This window comes from Lepidochelys kempii, chromosome 25 (assembly GCF_965140265.1).
Source record: "Lepidochelys kempii isolate rLepKem1 chromosome 25, rLepKem1.hap2, whole genome shotgun sequence".
Taxonomy (NCBI): domain Eukaryota; kingdom Metazoa; phylum Chordata; order Testudines; family Cheloniidae; genus Lepidochelys; species Lepidochelys kempii.
The window spans coordinates 6,218,128-6,239,527 of record NC_133280.1 but is presented as its reverse complement, the minus strand read 5'-3'; the positions used below and the strand labels follow the sequence as shown (position 1 = coordinate 6,239,527).

The window sequence follows — 21,400 nt, the reverse complement described above, 5'->3', positions numbered from 1 at the left end:
GGAGCCAGAGAGCGGTATTTGGCCACAGGTCGAGCGGCAAACCCCTTCTCTTAGAGAAAGTGCCTGGGATTGTACAGGGCAGAGAGGGACTTCCCTGAAAGTCTCACATGTATGGCATTCGGAGGGGTGAGAGGAACAGCTGACCCTGCATTCAAACCACTGATCACAGGGAGTCCACCCCTGTGCAGACCCCACTAAAGCATTCCTTCTGGTTAGGTTTGGACACTTACCCTGCTAGGTTCTTCAGAAGGGGATACGACGTTGAATTTCTACTTCCCTGTTTTCCACAGAGCGGCCCAGTCATTACAGGCCTGGTTCTGTCCCCCTTCTCCTTGGGTAGTCATTAACCCCAGGGCACATTAAAAGTAAAATGCTATTTTTGTCTTCTTTTCCCCCACGCTGCAGTCCAATTCAACTCCGGCCTTTATTTCTCCTCAACCCCTGCCTGTTTTTGGTGAGCCACCTATCCCACCAAGTCTGTATTGCCCCTTTTTCATTCCATCTTTCTGGTGTTTATTTCATTTAAAACGAACAAATACATATGAAACAAGAGGAGAACAAGGGCTGGTCCTGGGATGAGTGCTGGCGGCTGGGCTCCTTTGCTGTATTGCATGAGCGTGTGTGTGCCCCATGGTGGTTCATGCATTAAGGAAAGGTATTGATACGGTACTGGAGTGTCTCCTCGAGGGAGTGGAGATTTCACATTCATTTCACCGGTATGGCAAAGTCAGTTCACTTGTCCTTCAAGGTGCATTACATTCAAGAGCTATTGCAAACCACAGTGAGGAGGCGGGGCAGAGGGGCAGATCACCTCACCCCGTAGGGTCTCTCGGGTTTGGTTATTTGAGTTAAATGAACCTCCTCATGGCCCCCAATGTTTCTGTTCCTCTCCAGGCTTTGGGAAATGAAACAGGGTCTGGCGGCTCCAAGCCTTAGCTCTCTCGCGGGTCGCTGTACTGGAGCTCCGAGTTGAATACTTCCTTGTACAGGGGCGGAAAGTTCATGACTGTCTCCGGATGCAGGATCCGGAAAAACTCCAACTTGTCCAAGTGCAGGTTGCAGATGGTTTTCATCAAGGGCAGCTTGGAAATCAACTACAGGGGAGAGAAGCAGGGGAAGGAAGTGAGACTTGGGCTTGCGGTCAGCATTGCTGTGCACCAGTCACGCCCAAGCTTTGCGGTCACTGGATGGGGCTTTGCTAGCCGTGGCGTGGTGTCATGACAGTGATGCGGCGACAGCGGTGTGAAACCCTGAAGATGGCGTGCTGCGTCTGGGTGACTGCCCCTGGGAATGGACCAGGACTGAGAGGCACCAGGTCAAGCCCCGTTTTGAACTGGTGCAATGCATCTATCCTAGGGGCTTGCTGTTTTCAGGGGGAAATGATTTGGCTCCCCCTGGATAACCATGCCTGGGAGAATAAAGGGAGCAGCTGGGCTGGTTTTCAACACCCTGAAAATTCAAGGCTGAGGTTTCCCCCTCTTGCTCACTGTCACGCCTGCCCAATGGTACCATAATCCCTCGATCCTGAGAGTAACAAACGAGCCTTTGCGCTACAGAGGGCTGATACATAAACCTCACCCACACCTGGTACTCGAACCGTAACCCCTCCGTTCTTAACACACAGGCCTCTTGCACTTGAGTGAGAGGAGAACTTCCTTGGCTGGTTCCTGCAGCAGGTTCCACTATAATTAAGCAACAAAGCTCATCCCAGGCTGTGGGAGAAGAACTCTGTGGTGATGCTCTGCCCCCTCCCAGCCCACGCTGTATGTCATGCCAGAATAAAGCCTCGATGAAGCACCGTTAGCCCTTTCACTCAATGCTAGAGGCCTTGTGCTATGCAGGAAGTCAGGTTAGAAAATTCTAATGGCCTTAACATTTATGGAGTGAGACCTATTCCCGTAGGACCTAGTGAATCCAGCCAATGCAGGAGGATCCCTACGGTCTATCCATGAGGGGCTTTGTCCAGTTTAGTTGTAAATGTCCCCAGGAGTAAGGCTACCCTCCCCCACTGAGAGCCAATCCCACAATACAATGGTCCTGGGTATCAGGACCATTTTCCCTTGACGTTCAGCCCTTGTTTTTCCTTAGTGCAATTCCACCCCTGTTCCGCCTGGCTGCTCCCAGTCAGCTCCATTACCTTCGAGAGCTTATCCTCGCTGGAGTGTTTCTTCTGGATCTCGTGCTGCAGGGCTATGTAGATCTTGTCCTGGAGCTTCTGCACCTTCTTGGATTCTGTGAGCCAAGGGCGATCTGCGAATCGATAGCCAAAGCTCACGTCAGCCCTGGGAAATGGATCTGAATCCTGCATAGCATGGCAATGCTGCGGGGGAGGGGGTATTTCCTTAACTGATTTTCTGGCCCTTCGTATGCAGGGAGCTACAGGTCAACGCTTTGCTTTGTGATCATTTGCCACCCCCAGTGATGTGTCTTGGCTGGAGAGGGCTCCAAATTCCAGAGCCGGATCTGGTGGGAAGTGGAGAAAAGGGGTTGCAGGGGGGGGTGGGGGGGATGGGACGCTCAGTACAGCATTTAAGGTTACAAGGATTTTCCACTGGGACGTTGGTCTGACATGCTGCCTCTGTTGGTGGCGAATGCCTGATGCTTGAGAACAGTTTAGCCCCCACTAGTGCCCAATTGTGTACAGGGGCAGTTCTTTCCTGACCCCAGCCGCCATTAGTTTTACACCCTGACGCATGAGAGTTAATTACCCTTGTATACCAGGCTTTGAGGCTTGAAAGAGGAGAGCAAAGTTGGAGAAGGTCAGGATTTTGGAGTGGGATTTCTGTTTAGTACAAGCCTCTTCAACTAAAGGGCTCAGTCCCTCCAGCAAAGAGCTGAACGATATGCAACATGCAAGCAACTTCCCAAGCAACTGCTTTGCCCCTTGAGGGCAACCTCAAGCAGAAGCTCACGCTTCAGTCTTGCTCTCCCTGGGGAGTTTTGCCATGGACTCCATCAGCAGCCAGTTCAGCTCCATGCGCTTAATTTGTTCCACCTGACAATGATCTAGTGGGTCTTCAATTTCTTTAATAAGGTTTCGGGTTAACTCTCCCCAGAATCACAGCCAAAACCCTCTTTCCTGGAGCTCGTGGCTCTGCGAGCTCCTTGAATGGAGAACAGACATTGCCATTTGCCTGTCCCCCTCTGCACCTACCTGGAGCGAGCAGGACGGCTGCAGTGAACAGCGCAATCTCCTCGTCCGAGAGCTGTAGCCGGCACAGGTTCCTCCCCAGCTCAAAGACAGCATTGATAAGGTCGTCACAGCCTAAAGAGAAGACATGGGAATGAGAAGCACATTACGTCCCAGTGCCACAGACCCCTTCACTGCAAGAAATTTGCATCTGTCCACACAGGGCAACTCCTGCTCACAACGACAGCCAAGTCTCCGGGCTCCTCTCCTGAAGCAGGAGGGGGAAGGGAGTCACTTAGAAGGTTCCCGGAGACTAAGCAGGCAAATGGGGAGGAACCCAGCCAGTCTCCAGTAAAAGAATCCCTTCATCACAAGCCAAAGGCACTGGGGTGAATGCCACCTCCACATGGCTGGAGCTCATACCCCAGCCCATCCTCTTTGTTAGTAGAAATAAGACAAGAAGCGTTCTTCCCCATGCAAGCCGCAAACGCCCTTCTGACAGCAGCCCAAGCAGCCAGCGAGCTTCCATCCAAGTTCTGGCCCAGCCTAGCTCAGGAAAGCCAGGAAGAGCTCAGCCCCACATAGGACACGTCTTCGGCAGGACTAGCTCTTCTGAGAATTCAGCCTTTCAAAACCCACCCACCCCTCCACCAGGCGTGCAAGAAGCGCACAGCACCCTGCAGGGCCACTGAGACCAGCATGGGAAAAGCGCCCCCTAGTGGGCCCCAGTGCCACTTTCTGGAGCACCCTGGAGGTCTCCCCCTCTCCCCCTGGGGATTATAGCCCAAAGATGTACGGCTGCAGGCTTTCTGCACCATTGCCCAGGACAGCTCATAATCTGCCTCCCCGCTCCTATTTGCTATGACCCTGTGAATTCCCCCAAGTTAAGCAGGTGCAGGCTAGATCAGTAGCTGGCGGGGAGACCTGCAAGGACACTGAATGGCTGGTGCTCCAGCAAGTGATATTGCCCCATTTGCTCCAGTACAGAACTAGCAGCCCAGGGGGAAGCTGTGCTCTACTTTGAATGAGTCTAACTCCGTGGGCCTGCCTAGCACTAGTCGTTTAACGATCCCCTGGCCCTTTTTGCAAGAATTGGGGTATCAATGCTGACTTGGTCGAAGTCCAACGGTAGTAATTTTGCTCGGCCTCCCTAACCTCTCCTGTGGGTTCAGGCAGAGCCAGCGCTGTTCACTGCCTGCTCTAAGATGTTGTGTAGCATTGCTGGGGGTTGTTCTACCTCAGAGGGAGTGGCACTGCAGTGGTGGGTTAAATAATCCCTAGATATCTGAACCTCGTAAGGGTGTCTAAGGGATCAGAGAACTAGGGCCCGATCTGTCATTGCCCTACATCAGATCAGAACGGTAGCATTTTAAACCCCCTCTCCACGGGTATAACTGACCATCCAGGCTGGGGTTTGCATAGACACATAAGGGAGCTCGATGTCCAACTCCCAGTAACTGAACTCCCCGATGCATCGTCAAAAATCCCAGCCAGAGTGTGCAGGGGAATGGGGAATCAGGCCTGGCTGTCTGCAAAGTACTTGGAGATCCACAGATGGAAGATGCTAGAGGACGACTTTGAGCAGGGGGTTGGACTAGATGACCTCCTGAGGTCTCTTCCAACCCTCATCTTCTAGGATTCTATGACTGCAAAAGAGCTTGTTTCATTTGCTCTTGGGACTTTGCAGGTAGGTGCGGAGCCACAAACTGAACATTACGGGGCACGTGAGAGAGAAGCGGCAGGTGAACGTGAAGTAACCAATGTTGTGGTTTATCTCCAACCTCCCCGCCAGTAAAGAATGGGAGAGAAGGGGAAGATCCCAGGAAGCAGACATGACCTAGGGGCAGTACAGAAGCAGTTACCATGGGTGAGAGGACTCAGGGCTCTTTGGGTTGTGCCTTCTCCTTCTGCCCCATCCGTCGGACCAGGTGCTGCCCAGGAGCCATGCTGCTGCTGACGTCAGTGGGAGATCCTGGGGGTGAGTCAAGGCCAAAGTGTGGCCCATGGGCAATATTTCCCCTTAACTGTGTTTAGTGCACCGAGCTGTCAGCCCTGGAGGACAAAGGGCTCCTTCCCCAGCACGCTGCAGCATGGGCAGCAGCAGATGGATTTTTCCGGACACTGCTCCACTGATGTACCTGAAGGGACTGCCTCTCAGGGCTGCGGGGTTTGGCCTCTGCCACCTGTTTGTGAGATTGCCAACAAGGGAAGCCAGCATGGCTCCCGACCCTGCAATTGCATATGCCCAGGCGGAAGCCCTGCACCGCTGCCAATGCCCATTGAAATCACTACACTTTGTTAGCACACGTCCACTAGGACCCAGACTGAGACCCATCAGCTTGTGGCACAAAGAACAACCAGCCATTAGCTGGAGGCACCCAATCTAGGCTGGGGTCAGAATACAGCCTAGAGCCCATTAGCCATTGTCCCATATGCTAGCCAGTCTCCGAGAATATATACCATGGGATTCTGCAAGAAGAAGCACTAGACAGTTATGGGGAGACAGGAGGACAAGACTCAGTGACTTGCATTGTGTTCCTAAATCCCCTAGGTGCTTCTGATGCTCTCCCCCTTACGCCTTGCCATGAAGTTAATGCAGTGACTGGGACCCTTCCTGTAGGATTCACTGCTGGGTGTTCACCATAAGAAGCTTTAAAGAAGAGTCATAAATCCACCCCCATCACCCCGCGAGGACAAAAGCAAACAAACCAGCTCTTACCAAGCGACTTGAATATCTGCATGCCACCGTATTTCCCCTCGAAGAGCACCGTGTTATTTAAAGGGTTGAATGCCCGAATCATTCGGATCAGAAGCACTTCCAGGCAACCTAATGCAGGCAGAAAGATAACAGACCATGAGGAGGAGGAGGGAAAGGAGGAGGGTAAGGGAGCATTTCCGTCATCCAAGGACAAAAAAAAAAAGAAAAAAAATCCAGACCAACAACCCCACCATCCGCAATTCAAGTGTAAATTCCAAATGATTTTTTAAAAAGAGTTTAAAAAATCCCAATTTTGTTTTTTTAAAGAGCAATTTGTGACCATGATATTTCAACATTTCAGAGATCAAATGGTCAATGTAATGGTGGATTACAAAGAAAGGAGAAGGTAAAAAAAAATTTAAAAAATGGAAGGAAGAAATGAAGAGGTTGGTTAGATTCCATGCACTAAGACATATAAACTAGGCAGCATTTGGTTTTAAGTGAAGCAACCTGCATGGAACTTGGAGGGAGAAGCATGGGTTGCAGGAGGGAAGACATTGGTGGAGGAACCAATGCAGGTTGCTATATAAACAGATGTAGCCAGGAGGTGCCCAGTTATCTGTATTATCTCTCTCAGCCATGCGCAGCGGCAGGGTGGACGTGGGGTGTGCAGTGTGCAGTACTAGATAGTGTGGCCATGCTCTAGGAAGTTGGGTTCCTGTGGGATGACTAACCCAAGATTGCACAGCTTGCAGGTAGCCTGCACTGAAGACACGGCCTGATTCTCCATCACGCCTCCATCACCTTGTGTGGTGGTTTATATTTGGGCAAAATGGACGGATGCTTTTCCCTGGTGTAAATGGCAGTGCAATTGAGAATCAGACCCGGGGGAGCTTAACACCAAATTTTGGCTCCCCAATCCCACAGTCTGATCTGCTAGCATGGACCTGACTGTAGGATCGGGGCCTTCATGTGTGAAAATCTACCAGGAAGGGAGTGTCGGAGACAGTACACGTGGTGCGAGCTCTCAGTGGTAAGTGACCATCAGCATGCAATCAGAAAGCACACAGAAAGCCAGTGAGTACCATCCACTCTCTTAAGTGCACCAAGGGGTTGTTAGAAACCTAGGGGATTTGTTTCTCTGTTTGCTGGTTCTTAAAAAGAACAACTTTTAACCTGGCACTTTCCCGGTAAGATTCACTGCCCTTAAAACAAAACAACAACAAAACAATGGACAGCTGGATGTAAGCTAGCATCCAGCCATAAGGAAGCGCCCCCACCAATTCAAATCGGCTGCTAAGAGTCCATCAACAGTTTTTGTGTGCCACATGGGACCTGTAACATTGGCTGAATGAACAACTGCAGCTTCCTCATTTGGACCTGATCCCATTCGAGTCAATGGCAAAACTCTCCTTGACTTCAGTGGGTGCAGGACTTTCCTTCAAGGGAGTGACCTTGCTGATGCAAAGCAGACCAGGGCCAGCTTTGTGATCTGAGAACCTGAAGGCTTGGAGACAATCACTGTGGCACTTTTGCTACTTGGACCTCTGCCTCTTTGGGGCAGGACAACATCTTGCACAGGGGGAGCCGATCTGTGAGTGGGGCTCGAAGGCCCTCCTGCCACCCACATCAGAAATAATAATAATAAAAGTGGTTTCTCGACTTGGCTCTGGCTGCTGGGATATTTCTAGAGGGGAGAAGGTCAGAGCAGTCGCTTTAGAGTTCAGAGTGGACCAGTAGTTGTAGTAATGGGAAATTTGACCCACCAGCGTGGGGTTAGTGTCTGAGCCGGTCAGGAAAGGAGTCTTAATTCCCAGGGAAACGTAGACAAGAACAAAGAACGTGTCATTTTCGCTGATATTTTTCTTCAAAAGTTTTCTGGGTGTTCAATTAAAAATTTCAGTAACATTCGACAATTCCTAGGGAAATTTCCACTTTGACAAAAAAGCCATTTTTTGTTCGCAACACCCCCTTCCACCATTGCAAAGGAAAAATTCCAACCAGCTTTCGTTAGTGCCTGAGAACTGGAAGGTGAAACTGACTAGAAACCCAGGGCCTGATTCTTTAGTACTTCTGGACAGTTATTTACACCAGTGCCAAGTGCTGCCGGATCACAGTGGGATCATTTTATACCCGCTGTGCGCTGGCAAGAGAGAATCTGTGCTATGCAGGCCTAAAAGTGTATAAAGCAGCCAGCATTGTCACTACAACATTTATACAGTGCTGCAGATGTGTAGGGCACTGCTCGGACGTTCACTAAGTTACCCTCACAACACCCCTGGGAGGTAGGTATGGGAAACTGAGGCACGGAGAGGGGACGCGATTTGCCCCATGAGTCATTGGCTGAATCAGTATTAGAACTCAGGTCCTTTCAGACTCTATGAGGGCAAAGATACCAAAGAGACGGATGCTGTGAGAACGAGCTAGATTCACAGGGGTTTTCAGAAGGGCTGAGGATCTTCAGCACCCACTGACACAGCTCGAGTTGGAGCACTGCTGAAGATCAGGGCCCTAGGAGGCAGAGATGGAAGAGACTTATCAGGTCTCATCCAGGATTATCGGGGCAGGATCGTTCCCTTCTGTCTATTCCTCGGTGGTCGTGGGGTGCGAGGGAGATCCCCAGGGGTTAAGAGGTTTGAGCTGGAAGCTGCAGTGAGACAAACCTGGTGCCCCCCAAGATCCCAACACCCCTGTACTTGTGGGGAGTGGGAGGGCATTGAAAACCAGACCTGGATCCAAAATCTGCCACTTTCTCTGAGCTTCCTAATGAGCCAAAGCGAAACTCTGGATCTGAACCCCTCCAAACCTGGTGGGGCTGAACTCCAGACCTGGACATTAATAGTTAAGCCCATCTACATGCAGGACCTTTAATAAAGGTGGGCCTGGGAAGGGGGAAGCTTGGTGAGCAGGGGGGAATGTGCTTTCCCCTGACTCTGCTAATCCCGGAGCATTCCCAGCCTGGCACCCTGGGGCGCGTTACCTCTGGAGGTTAAGGACCATCAAGGCTGTGGCTCTATAAGATCCTTCACGTTTCCTGTTCTCTCTCCCTTACCCAGCACCACCAGCTTCTGGTTGTGATCAGGAAGAGGCCAGGCAGGAAGATGTGTCTCCAAGCTGCCCAGGCCACCAGGCTGACGGCAGAGAGGCTGCTCACGGCATGGCCCACTCTATGTGTGCGAGACACATCTCGGGGATACCTCCTTCTCTCCAGGAAGGGGAGGGTGCTGGGAGGTGCCCCTACTCCGTAGCTCCTCCCAAGCAGGAGAGCCAGTGAGGAGGCTCTTGAGCTGGGTGCCCCACGCTGTGAGATACCCCCTGGGCCTCCCACTATTACCAGTGGGATCTGAGGGACTCTCCCATTGGCTCTGGGCTCCAGCTCGTGCCAGTTCTTTGGATCCTCCTCCCCATCCACTCCACCTGCCCACAGTGGGAAGTGGGACCTGCATGCGTCATGGGGTGGGAGATTCGGAGGGGCAGCGGGGCTCAGTGTGTGCTAAGAAGATGAGCCATACCCACCTCAGCCCGGAGATAAGAGTGAGGAAGAAGGAGGGATGCAGACGGCAGGGGAAGGAGGAGGGTGGGGGTGAGTAAGAGGGAGAAGTGTTGGTGAGGGACAGAGAGAACGGAGGAAGGGAAAGGCAGAGCAGAGAAGGGAAGGAACGAGGAAGTGGCCCTGTGGACACCCCCATGTTGAAATCCCAGGCTGAGCCTCCAGAAGGTTGGACTAGAAGACCTCCTGAGGTCTCTTCCAACCCTAATCTTCTATGAGGCGCAGCACGGTGGGGAGAAGGCAGCTTTCAGCCATTCTTCAATGTGGGCTGCTCTGGGAATGGCCAGGATGTAAATCAGAGCAGCCCCAAGGGGCTCGAACGTACAGCAGCCTCTGGAGAGCAGCTTATGGGCTTCTCCATAGACCAGAGCAGCCCAGAGTCTCCATAGTGCCCTGTGCTAAATGGCCCTGAAGCCTCCCACACTGGCTCCACCCCCTCCCAACCTAGCCCCGCCCCCACGCAGCACTGAGGTTCCGATGGGGGCATGTAAGAGGACCTGTGCTTCCTGGGAACAAGGCCAGGGGCCAGACTGTCTATCAGTGCCTAGAAGTCTGGGGGGGATTTTGCCACCCCAGCAGGGCGCAGGGAGGAGGAACCTGTCTGCGCGGTGGGGTCCATCTCCCCGCTCTCTCACCTGCTTTGAGGAGGATGATCTGGTCGTTCTGGCAGAGCTCCATGAAGCCGTCGATGCGCTTGGCGAACTCCACCACGTACTGAATGGCGTTGGAGATCTGCAGGGAGCACTGCTGCCACATGGTCTCGCAGCTCTGCGAGCACAACGGGGGAGCATCAGGCACAGCCCGCTCCCTTCCATGCATCACCCCCGCCCAGGCCACAGGGGACCAAGCACGGGGGCTCCTTTTTGTACAGTGCCATCCTGCGGGGTGCGCTGCATGGGGTTCGGCACCCCGCCCCCCAGAATGCACACCTCCACCTGCAAATCTTCATGCATCTCCCTTCCCATGGTGTTCAACTCCCGCTGAAATCCAAGGCGTCCCTGGGCCATTTGCTCCATCCCAAGACAGAATCGAAGCGGGGGTGGGGAAAATAAGCAGTGGTTGTCTCCCAGGTGCCACTCACTAACTAAGCTCCGCCCACTGGTCACCAAAATGAGACTCCACTCGCAGTGGATCTTCATAATATGATGGATCTGCCTCTTTTTTGCTTTGATCAGCCATTTAAATTGGCCATCATTAAACTTCAGAGCGAACGACCCTTTGAAATAGACAGGGGCTTCATGGAGCCCTTAAAGGCAGTCTTTCACGCAGCCTGCAGACTCAAGCAGACATGGCTTCAGCCGTGACACTCGGTTCTGGGACATTACGTCTATTTCACAATATTAAGTGTAAAGGCATCTGGTTCCCTCCCCTCCGCAAAATGTTAGCTTGGATTTTGGAGCTCAAGGAGATAGCTTCCGGAAAGAGTCCTGCCTTGCTGTGACCCAATCTGGTTCATCCCTGTCTCCACTCTCCTGCCCCGCTTGGTGATGGTCTGGAACGCCAGGGTACGTAGTCTGGGGATTCTGCCCCACCAACCCTAGGGCATGTGTACCCTCAGCCACAAATCTGTGCTCCTCCACCCGCAGATTCACGCCAGGGGGTTCTGCCCCTAACCGCAGGGCGTGCTCAGCCCCATGAGGCAGTGACAGCATCCTCATCACAGCCGATATCCCTTCCCCAACCCCATCCCCATCCCCCTCCCGGGGCACCACGTATGATGCAGCTGGCACCATGACGAGCTCCCGTACGTGTGCCCTGACCCGGGAGAGATTAGTGCCGGGGATTGGGTATCTAGAGCAGCCTGTTGTGTGGGGCAGTGAGGCACGGACCCCGGGGACTGGTAGGAAGCAAGGGGAAGTTACCTTGTTCTGCAAGCTCCTGATCTCCTCCTGGGTGTACAGCATCCACGCTAGCGTCTTGAGCTCCTCCGTCGTGTACTGGCAGGTCTCCAGGTGGGACTTGACTACGTTCTGGGCGATGCGGTCTGCCGAAGCAAGCACAAAGCGCAGCTGAGACTCAGGGCCTGGGAGACGGGGCATTGCCTGCTACCGGGGCAGACAGGCTTCCTCGAAGACAGAGCAGCCCCAGGGCTCCTGGTGCGTTGCCAGCATGGCCTCTCAGCTACGGACGTGTTGTGATGAACTGTCACATGTCTATATGTGCCACTGCCTTCTCTTGGGTGGAGTCAGAACTGATCAAGCTGTGTGCCTTAGGCCCTATAGTGACAGCGGGGATTCTCCTTAGCTCAGGTGCAAGGAGCCTTGTGCTTTCAGAGCAGGAGGATCTGGGGTCTACCCTTCTACAAAGTTCTTAGCCGCCTGGGGTTTGTTACAGGATTTGTGTGTTGTGAGTGACTGGAATTCAGGCAGTTGGCTGACCGGGGGGTACGGGCTGGACTGCAGCTTAGCAGGGTGTGGGGCATGTTCTGGGTCTCAAGAACACTACGAGCTGAGTTTGGGGGGACTATTTTCCTCCTGCCGCTGCTCAGTTCTGGTGGGAGTGGGAGAGGACAGTTCCTGCCACAGCTGCCCTATCCCCCCCAAGGGCTTTCCTGCCTCTTGGGAGGACAGGGAAAGGGGTTGAGGGGCTGCAGACCAGTCTTAGAGCTTCTTCTCCATCCTTGTAGCTGGGGCTGCACTAGTCCTGCATGGACACACACTCCCAGAGTGGGGCACTTTAGGTGGCTGGGTGCCAGACTCACGGGGAGGGGACTGCAGGAGGCTCCAGGAGAGAGCAGGACCAGAGACTGGGAGTCCCCACTTTATCTTCCGCTATCAGCATGTAGCCCCCTGTTTAGGGCAGGCCCACATGACATGATAGCCTACTACTGTTCCCCACTAGAAGAAATGCTCCTTTAGCTGAAGCAGTAGAGACCTGCGCTTTCAGTGCTGAAGGTCTGGGGGTCAGCCCTACCTATGGGTGGTTGCTCTGAGCCCTGCAAAATTCAGCTCATGCCTTCTCTTATGACTGGGGTTGCGGGGGGGGTGGGGGGGTGGTACTGACCGATCTCGAGCATCGAAATGTCCGAGGCGAGCTGGCTGCCCTCCAGGGTGCTGTGGGCAAAGAGGCCGGGCTCCAGCATCAGCTCGTAGATGGACTCCTGCTTGATGAGCTTGGCATCGCTCACGTCCACGCTGGACTGGTCGGGCGAGGGCTGGGCCGAGGTCAGGAGGTCGAGATTGTAGTAAGCGCTGCCTCCCTCGGGGGTGAGGGGGAAGTCGAAGAGGAGCCCGTCCGACAGCGGGGAGATGTCGTCCAGGTCCGAGACCCCGCTGCTCACGCTGGTGGGGTAGACCCGGGCCAGGGCCTCGGAGTCGTCCTTGGAGACGCCGTTCTGCTCCTGGCTCTGCTGGTGCTTTTGCACCTCGGCATACAAGCTGTCCCGCTGCTTCTTGGACATGCGGCCGAACTTCACCGCTGGGGAGAAGGAAGCAGGGCCAGTGGGCTTGGGCGAATGGATGGGGCCCAGTGGCCAATGAAGGGTTAACAACAACGCCACTTCCCGCAGGCAGGGGCCAAAGGAGTAGGGGGGGGGCAGGGCAATGCCCCTGAGGCTCCAGGGCTGGGGTGGTTATTTTGGTTCATTCTGATGATGGGATTCTTCCCTCCTTTGGTAAGCAGCAGCGAGCAGAGCCCCCAGCTGGGATCAGGGCCCCCACCTTGGTAGGCGCTGAGCACACAGACTGGGGGACAGTCCCTGCTCCAAGGAGCTTACAGCTGAAACTGACGAGACTTACCGCAGGTCCCTGGCACTGCCAGGGATCCAGGAGTCCTGGCTCACAGCCCTATTACTATTTCCCACTGAGTGGCCCAGCCCGCAACTCCCCGGTCCCCCAGGGGCCCCGCTGCCCCCCAGGCCTTGGGAGCAGACTCACCATCACGCGACATGCCCAGTGCAAGACATTTCTGTAGGCGGCAATGTTGGCACCGGTTCCGGTTGGTCCGGTCTATCAGGCAGTTCCTCTGGCGCGAGCAGGAGTAGCTGGCGTTATTCTGCTGGCTTCTCCGGAAGAAGCCCTGCGTGGGAAGGAGGACGGTTCAAAACTGGGGGAGGGGGCGGGGAATCCCCCACATGGTCTCCACCTGCCTGGGGAGTGATTGGAGGAGGGGGTCTTCCAAGGGTAGGGATGGAAAAAGCCCAGCGGGGACACCTGGCCCAGCCCAAGCTCGTTCCTGGGGTGACGGTCTCTTGCGCTTTGTCCAGCCATGGCCCACGCAGAGGGAACCAGGGGCTGTCACAGAGTGCGGAGGGAGCAATGCCGGACCCAGGGAAGGGGCGAATGGGTGGGGGAGGGCACTAGGCCAGCAATGGTGCTGGTAGGATGGTGACCAGAGCCAGGGAGGTGCCATGAGATTTGTCCCCAAGCAGCTCAACCAGGGTATCCGGCTCCTGCCCGTCAATGCGCCTAGGCTGGGACCTTCAATGGGAGCTGGCGTCTAGCCGGCATAGGCGCTTTTGGAAACCTCTGCCCTGGCACTGGGCGTGCAGACGGCTCATGCCAAAGAGGTGTGTAAACCAAGGCCACCATCCCCTGAATCACTGGGCTGAGAATGCCCAACTCATTACACTTGCTGAATGCCAGGGCCGGACATAACCCATCGCTTACCTTACAGCCTTCGCAGGTGATGACACCATAGTGAATCCCTGAAGACTTGTCTCCGCAGATCTTACATGGGATCACTTCGATTTGGGCTGCAGCAGGGAGGGGAACAAAACAGACAAGCCCAGGTCAGTTCACTGTGGCCTCTCTCTCTAGGGACCAGAGCAGTTAAGACACTTGGCCCCTGTGTGGAGACAGGGTCCTCACAGAGCTTTACAAACAGACATTGACGAAACCTTCTGGGAGGTGGGTAGCATCATCCCCATCTTGAGGGAAACTGAGGCACACAGCAGGGCTGTGACTTGCCCAAGGTCACCCAGCAGGCCAGTAATGGAGCTGGGAACAGAACCCAGGTCTGCCAACGCTGTGCTCTAGTCAGTAGATCCCACTGTCTACACCAGGGGTGGCCAACCTGGGGCTCCGGAGCCACACGCGGCTCTTCAGAGGTTAATATGCGGCTCCTCGTCTAGGCACCGACTCTGGGGCTGGAGCTACAGGCGCCAACTTTCCAATGTGCTCAACCCCTGGCTCTGCCCCAGGCCCTGCCCCCACTCCCCCCCTTCCTACCCCGTCCCCTGAGCCTGCCGTGCCCTCGCTCCTCCCCCCAGAGCCTCCTGCACGCCACAAAACAGCTGATCAGGAGATGCAGGGAGGAGGGGCAGGCGCAGATCAGCGGGGCTGCCGGTGGGCGGGAGGCGCTGGGAGGTGGAGCTGATGGGGGGCTGCTGACGTGTTACTGTGGCTCTTTGGCAATGTCCATTGGTAAATTCTGGCTCCTTCTCAGGCTCAGGTTGGCCACCCCTGGTTTAAACCCTCCGAAATGATCCTCTTAAGAGTCCAGCCCTCCTGCTCCGCGCTCCTGGGAAACGAGCAACACCATCTACTCAGCTGAGCAAGGAGCCGCTCTCTTCCCAGCCTCACGCCAAGCACCGCAAGACCCCGCCTAGGCCCCGTTCCAAGTGGCCACAGAATCCCCTCCAGGTTTTCCTCTTCCTTATTCCTGATGGTGAGTGAGGAGGCTGAGGGACTCATTGACACTTGGCTTGATTCTGTACCTGTACTGGCCGCACTTATAGTCACGGGTGGATCTGAGCACTCAGAAGGAACGGATCTCTGCCTGCCTGGATCCCACACACCTGCCCTGGCTGGGTCTCTTTGCAGGGACTGAACCCTGGAACCTCTGGATCCAAAAGCCCATATTAAACATCCAGACCTGCTCCACCCATAGTGGGAGACAAAGCCACGCACTGTGCTAGCTTGAGGTACACACCCAGGTGCTGTCTGTCTGCAGCACTTAAATGGCCACTTTTCTCCATCTTTTTTATGGCAGGCTGGCAGCCTTTCAAGTATTTGGAGACCTCTTAATCTCCTCTTTTCCAAACTAAACATACCCAGTTCCTTCAGCCTTTGCTCATATGGTTTGCATTCCATCCCTTTGATCATCTTGGTTGTTCACCTCTGGATCCTCTCCCGTTTCTCTAAGTCCTTTCTATACCCTGCTGACCAAAACTGGACACTCTTCTCCAGCTGCGACCTAACCCGTGCCAATTAGAGTGGTACTATCACCTCCCGTGGCTTGCATGCTCTGCCTCTGGTAATGCAACCTAAAATTGCATTTGCTTTTTTTGCAACAGCATCGCATGTCTGGCTCCGGTTGAGGTGGTGATCCACCCCAACTCCCAGGGCCTTGTGCAGCTCTTGCCCTCAACAGCATGGGAGTCTTGAGTGGTACAGATGGACAAGCATTACAGACTGTTGGGGCAGCGTTCTCGGTAGCGGGGACTGCAGGGGATCCAGAACCTGGGTGACCTGCCTATGCAGGATATAATACAAGAGCAGAGGACGAATCAGTACAGTGAAGAGGGCTGCAATTCCCCACATGCTCAGGGGATGGCAGTGAAGTGCTGTTCCCAGCCATTAGGAGCTCTAGGGTGGATTACAGCTGGGTGGGCATGTGAGGGGAGAGGTCTCTTACAGCAAGGCAAAGACAAGGATTTCACAGCTCAGCTGCACAGAGACTCTCTGTCCCCTGACGCCCAACACCCACCCCTCCAGAGCCACATCTGCCTGTGCTGAAACTGGTTCCCCAACCCTCCCCATAGCTACCAGTTCCTGGCACAGGGCTGCCTTGCATGTCCCGGACACGGGCTAGCATGCTAGGTGTGCCAGCAAGCCCTGGTGGTGCTTCAAACCCTAGGCCTCCTTATCCTGGCTGGGCCCCCATTGTGTGCACACGCAGCTAGCAGGGAAGGGTCTGGCAGGGGAAAAAGGGGGCAGGTCCCAGAGGCCATGAGTGTAGTTAGTTGGAGGCACCCAGGGACTGGATATCATCAGTCAAAGGCAACAGAGAATGCAGCAGGGTGGCCCCGTGGAGCAGGAATTCCCACGTCCCCTGTAAGCGTCCCCAGTGTGGCAAGAGGGAGGGCTGGGCTGGGCTGGATCTAAAAGAGCTTGGCTTGTTTAGCCTAAGTAAAAGCAGGCCGAGGGGAGAGCTGATTGCTCTCTATAAATACATCAGAGGGATAAATACCACACAGGGAGAGGATTATTTAAGTTAAGCGCCAATGTGGACACAAGAATAAATGGAGATAAACTGGCCATCAACAAGTTTAGGCTCGAAATCACGTGAAGGTTTCTAACCATCAGAGGAGTGAAGTCCTGGAACAGCCTTCCCAGGGGGGCAGTGGGGGAAAAAAACCCCTAACTGGCTTCAAGCGTGAGATTGATAAGTTTCTGGAGGGGATGGTCTGAAGGGACTGCCTACAATGGCGTGTGGCCCATCGGCGACGGCCAGTAGCAAAAATCCCCAACGGCTGGAGATGGGACACTAGATGGGGAGGGCTCTGAGTTACTGCAGATAATTCTCTCCCAGGTGTCTGCCTGGCAGGTCTTGCCCACATGCTCAGGGTTTAACCGATCGCCATATGTGGGGTTGGGAAGGAATTTCCCCCCAGGTCAGACTGGCAGAGACCCTGGGGGTTTTTCGCCTTCCTTTGCACTATGGGGCCCCGGTCACTTGCAGGTTTAAACTAGTGTAAGTGGTAGATTCTCTGTAACTTGAAGTCATTTAACCATGATTTGAAGATGTCAGTAACTCAGCCAGAGGCTGGGGGTCTCTTCCAGGAGGTTCTATAGTCTGCAATGTGCAGGAGATCAGACTAGGTGATCATGATCGTCCCTCTGACCTACAGGGGAGCCTGGACTGAGGCTGCTGGACACAGACAGACCCTGTGGTCCTCTCTGCCTGTCCAGCAGGCAGCCTAGAGTCACTACACAGGGCAGCCCTAAGGCCCAGCCTGGATTTGGCAGCCACGGATTGGGATTGCTGACTGCACTGTCGTTCCGGGGGCACTGCCAGCGAGCCTGGTCCCCACCGTATGTCAAACTACCCCTTCAAGCCCTTTCTACCTGCAGCCCTTAGTGTCCTGGGGTGCCACCTGGTGTTTGTGGGGGTGGCGCCTTTCATGCCATCTCTGCTGGTTTGCTCGTCACGTGGGTAGAGCACTCGGACTCCAGTGACCTGGGTTCTAGCCCCAGCTCTGCTGCTGGGTGACCTTGGGCAAGCCATCTCCCCTCCTCCTGCCTCAGTTTCCTCATGTGCAAAATGGGGAGAATGATACTGCCCTCCTTGGTAAAGCGCTTTTAGATCTAGAGATGAGAAGTGCTATGCGGTATTTATTTGCACTACAGTAGCACCAGGGACCCTAGTCACAGACCAGGATTCCACCGTGCTAGGCGCTGTACAAACACAAGGAAAAGATGGTCCCTGCCCCAAAGAGCTTCTGGTTGAAATATAAGACAAGAGACAACACATTCAGACAGACAGACAGACGGGGAGCACAAGGAAACAATGAGCCAACAACAATGAGTCATCTCTGCAGCAGCTGGAGTCATTCGCATTTCCCTGGTGAGGTTACTGGCCTGCCCATCGGATGAGCATCGGGATGGGGACTGGTTGCAAAGGTGATGCCGAACAGGCCTGATTCTGCTTTGTACCTTCTGCGCTGATTACCATGGCACTCTTCAGGATTGGGGCCCGCCGCAGTGGGGCTGCATGTCGACCCGCCAAGGCTTTGGTTGTGTGGTTTTAAAACCAAAAGCCCAGGCAGGAGGCGACACGAGGCAGGTATCAAGGCAGCCAGTCAGCAGACTGGCCCAGCTGGGCAGGCCCAGGGCACCACAATCATGACAATAATGGCTGGAGGGGTAGAGGCAGGGATCTGGCATGCAGGAAAGACACCTGGAACTCCCAGTGCCGGGGTCAGTGGGGCCCAGCTGTGTCTAGGGCAGGCCTGGGCTTGTTGCCAGGATACTGTATGGGAGGGGGCTGGGAGTCTTCAGCCAGAACGACTGGGCCAGATTCTGACCTCACACTGGTGTTAAATCCAAAGTATGGTCAACAGAGTCCCACCAGTGTGAGACTCAGGGTGTCTGTGGGCTCGGCCTGTCTACAGCATGTCTGTGTCCCGGGCCCCGCAGCATCATGTGGGGTCATGGAGCGGGGAGGGAATGGAGTGTCCTGTCTGCACATCTCCTCTGCACTCATTCCCCGGCCCCCAAAACTGCCAGGGTGGAGGGCACCCCTGATGAGGGACATCGGGGGTTTGGAAACATTCCTTTCACACAGCTCTGTCTTTGCAAACATCCATGCACTGGGAGAGGGGGCAGAAACAGGCCTCCAGATGGGCTTATCAGAACCTGATTAACAGCTGCATAATAACCAGGCTTTTCATTAGAGCTAAGGCATTGCTGTAGGGAACAGCTGTGTGTAGAGAGGACGGCTGCCTTCAAAGTGTCCTGTGCCTTGGAATAAACCTCTCAGCAAATGCTCAGCTTTGCTCCCTCCTTCCCTTCAGCGCAAAGTAACATCCTCTGTTCCTGGTGTACTAGCGGGATTTCTGAATGCTTTACATGCCACTAGAAAAGCGATCTCTTCACCCAGCACTGCAATGCAGCCAGCTCTGTGACAGAACATGGCAGCTGTTTAACAATGCACAGCACTGGTTTAGCACAGGAAGTAAAGAAAAGCACTGAATCCACCAAAGGGAATGTCTAGAGGGAGACTGAATGGAATGAGCCAAGCTGGCATCTGGCCACAACAGCGGGGTTGTCTCGAGCAGAAAGAGCCATGGGATCCTGAGAGATTATAGTGGTTAGAACCTGGGTTTTACACCTCACTTGTGCAAATGCCTGGCAGAGAAAGGAGCCATGGCAGAGGGAGTGCAAAGAGAAATCCAGTCCAGAGCTTGCTTACAACTGTCCCAGGTGGCACAAGTGAGCTCCAGCCCAGTTTAGAACAGAATAAATAACTGGGGGTGGATTCCCCTGCCCATGTGCAATGGCCTTGAGAGGGAAAATACCCTGGAGTGGCTCTCTCTTCTCCCCTGGGCCCTGATCCAGTGGAAAGTCTCTCACTGACATCAGTGGCCTTTGGAACCAGCCCCTCAAATGGCTCTCTGCCACTAAAGCCCCATGCAGCAGCATGGACGTGCTGAGTCTGGGGCTAGAGAGTGCCTCCCAGCAGCCAGAGCATGGCCCTCTTCCCTGCGGCTGCTGCAGTGGCTGGGTGCCCAACCACGGAAACAACTTGCCAGTTGGATTCTCCATCCCTGCAAATCTGGCAGCATTGCTAGGAGAGCCGCTGTAGTTCACACAGGACAGAACACAGGGAAGCCACATTGGTCCCTTCTGGCTTGGAAACGATGACCCTAAGGGGTCTGCTTGCAGCCCCTTCCCTGTAGCAGGCAGCCACCTGGGACCGATATGGAAAACCGCCTTGGCATTAGGCCCCCCAGAAGCACTGCCCTGCATCCGCTCTCCCAGCCCGGGGGAGGGCTTGGCAGCCATTCCCTGCTCTGCTTGAGCTGAGCTGCTAACAGTCTTCAGCCCCTCCTTCTTCCAGGCTGCCCCAGATCCGGGGGGTGATCTCCAGCCCCCTAACCCAGGCAGCCCTTGGCCTTCTTGGCAGGCATTACACGGGTCCTGGTGCCTGGGAAATAGTACATGCCATTCGGATCAGGCCTTGCTCATTAAATTGCTAGTGACTCAACATCCTGTTGTGGCACTAGGGGGCGCTAGGTCGCCATCTTTTACATGAGACTTAAAACCAAGGTCCTGGTCATTCACTGTCATTACAGATCCCAGGGTGCTTTGGGCTCCACCATGGTCATGCTTAAATCCCCAGCTCCAGTAATTCCATTCTGCCTCCCTACATTCCCCTCAGCATTTCCAGTGGATTCTTCTTTGCCAGCTGTTGCATGGTGCTGCCTCGAGCTGTGTTCCACCCCAGAGGAGGCTGCATTTCAGCGGCAGGGTCAGCGCTGTGTATCGTTATCCCGGGTGTTTTGGGGTCTGTTGAGATGAACGACGTGAGGGAAATCATCACCTTTATTGTTATTGTTATTCTCTGGCTCCAGAGGCTGATTTTGTACAGCTATTTGTTCTCACTCATCTAACCCATGTTTTCATAGCACCTTTCACCTTAGAGGACCCCAAAACAATTCAGAAACTAGAAGTGCTGAGCACCCCCCAGTCCACTTGAAGTCAATGGGCGCTGTGGGGGCTCAGCACCTCCCAAAAATCAGATATTATATCCAGGGATTCCTTCATCCACTGCTGACATGCAGCCACCTCTGGGGTGGAATGAAGCAGCCATCCTGCTCAGCGGGTGGAAGTGAGTCCAAGTAGGAAGAAGGGGTGGGACAGAAGGGGGGGAATACAGCAGGCAAGGAAGCAGAATGGGGGCGGGGCAGGTGATGACATACCAAGGAGATGGGCGTGTTATAAACACAAGGCATTGGGTGGGTGGAAGGGTGTGTAGAGGGCGAGAGAGAAGAGTTGTACACTACGTAACAATCCTGCAATTGTGGGTTGTCGCAGCTCTATTTTCTATATGAATACAGCCCAACAACTGCAAACCAATCAATAAGAATTCACCCAGCACGGGATCTCAGGGCAACTTGCCAACCATCATCGACCAAGTCACACAACCGCAACATTTGACGGAGGGGAAACTGAGGCACATGCTCACGTGCAGCCAGGGCCTCAAGTGTCAGCAGTGGAAATGGGTCCCTGGAGTCTGACCTCCCTCTCACCGTGTGTGCGGAGCTCCTGTTATTTAAAGCCCCGGCAGCAGGGGGCCCTGGCACAAAAGCCCAGCGGTAGGCCTCTTGGTGCAGTTAGTCACACAGTGATATCAGTGAGTGGAGAATCTCCCTCACAGTAACAGTATGGGGAGAATGATCTTTTTCCCTCAGAAAGATCGAGTGACTTACCCCAGGCGCCCGGCCTTGAACCCAGATCTCCTGAGTCACTGGCCCAGGCCCCACTCACAAGAGCATCCTTCCTCCCTACAGCACAGCATTAACCTTGTCCCTTTCTCACGAGTGGCCGACAAGAAGCTTTGGAGACTTCCCCTCATA

The 21,400-nt window shown here is 54.4% G+C and overlaps 1 protein-coding gene across 1 annotated transcript in view; it reads right to left on the bottom strand.

Annotated features, from left to right (window-relative positions):
• Positions 1-512: 512 nt before the first annotated feature.
• The window catches only part of LOC140903328 (nuclear receptor ROR-beta-like), a 37,490-nt gene continuing 16,602 nt past the window's right edge, over positions 513-21,400 (bottom strand). The window contains exons 2-10 of the mRNA XM_073324462.1: positions 13,986-14,071; positions 13,254-13,395; positions 12,382-12,795; positions 11,241-11,362; positions 10,014-10,146; positions 5,850-5,957; positions 3,155-3,265; positions 2,138-2,250; positions 513-1,094 (exon numbers count right to left, since the gene is read on the bottom strand). Of these exons, the coding sequence (XP_073180563.1) occupies positions 933-1,094; positions 2,138-2,250; positions 3,155-3,265; positions 5,850-5,957; positions 10,014-10,146; positions 11,241-11,362; positions 12,382-12,795; positions 13,254-13,395; positions 13,986-14,071 (1,391 nt within the window). The 3' untranslated portion in view covers positions 513-932. The remainder of the gene's footprint in view (positions 1,095-2,137; positions 2,251-3,154; positions 3,266-5,849; positions 5,958-10,013; positions 10,147-11,240; positions 11,363-12,381; positions 12,796-13,253; positions 13,396-13,985; positions 14,072-21,400) is intronic.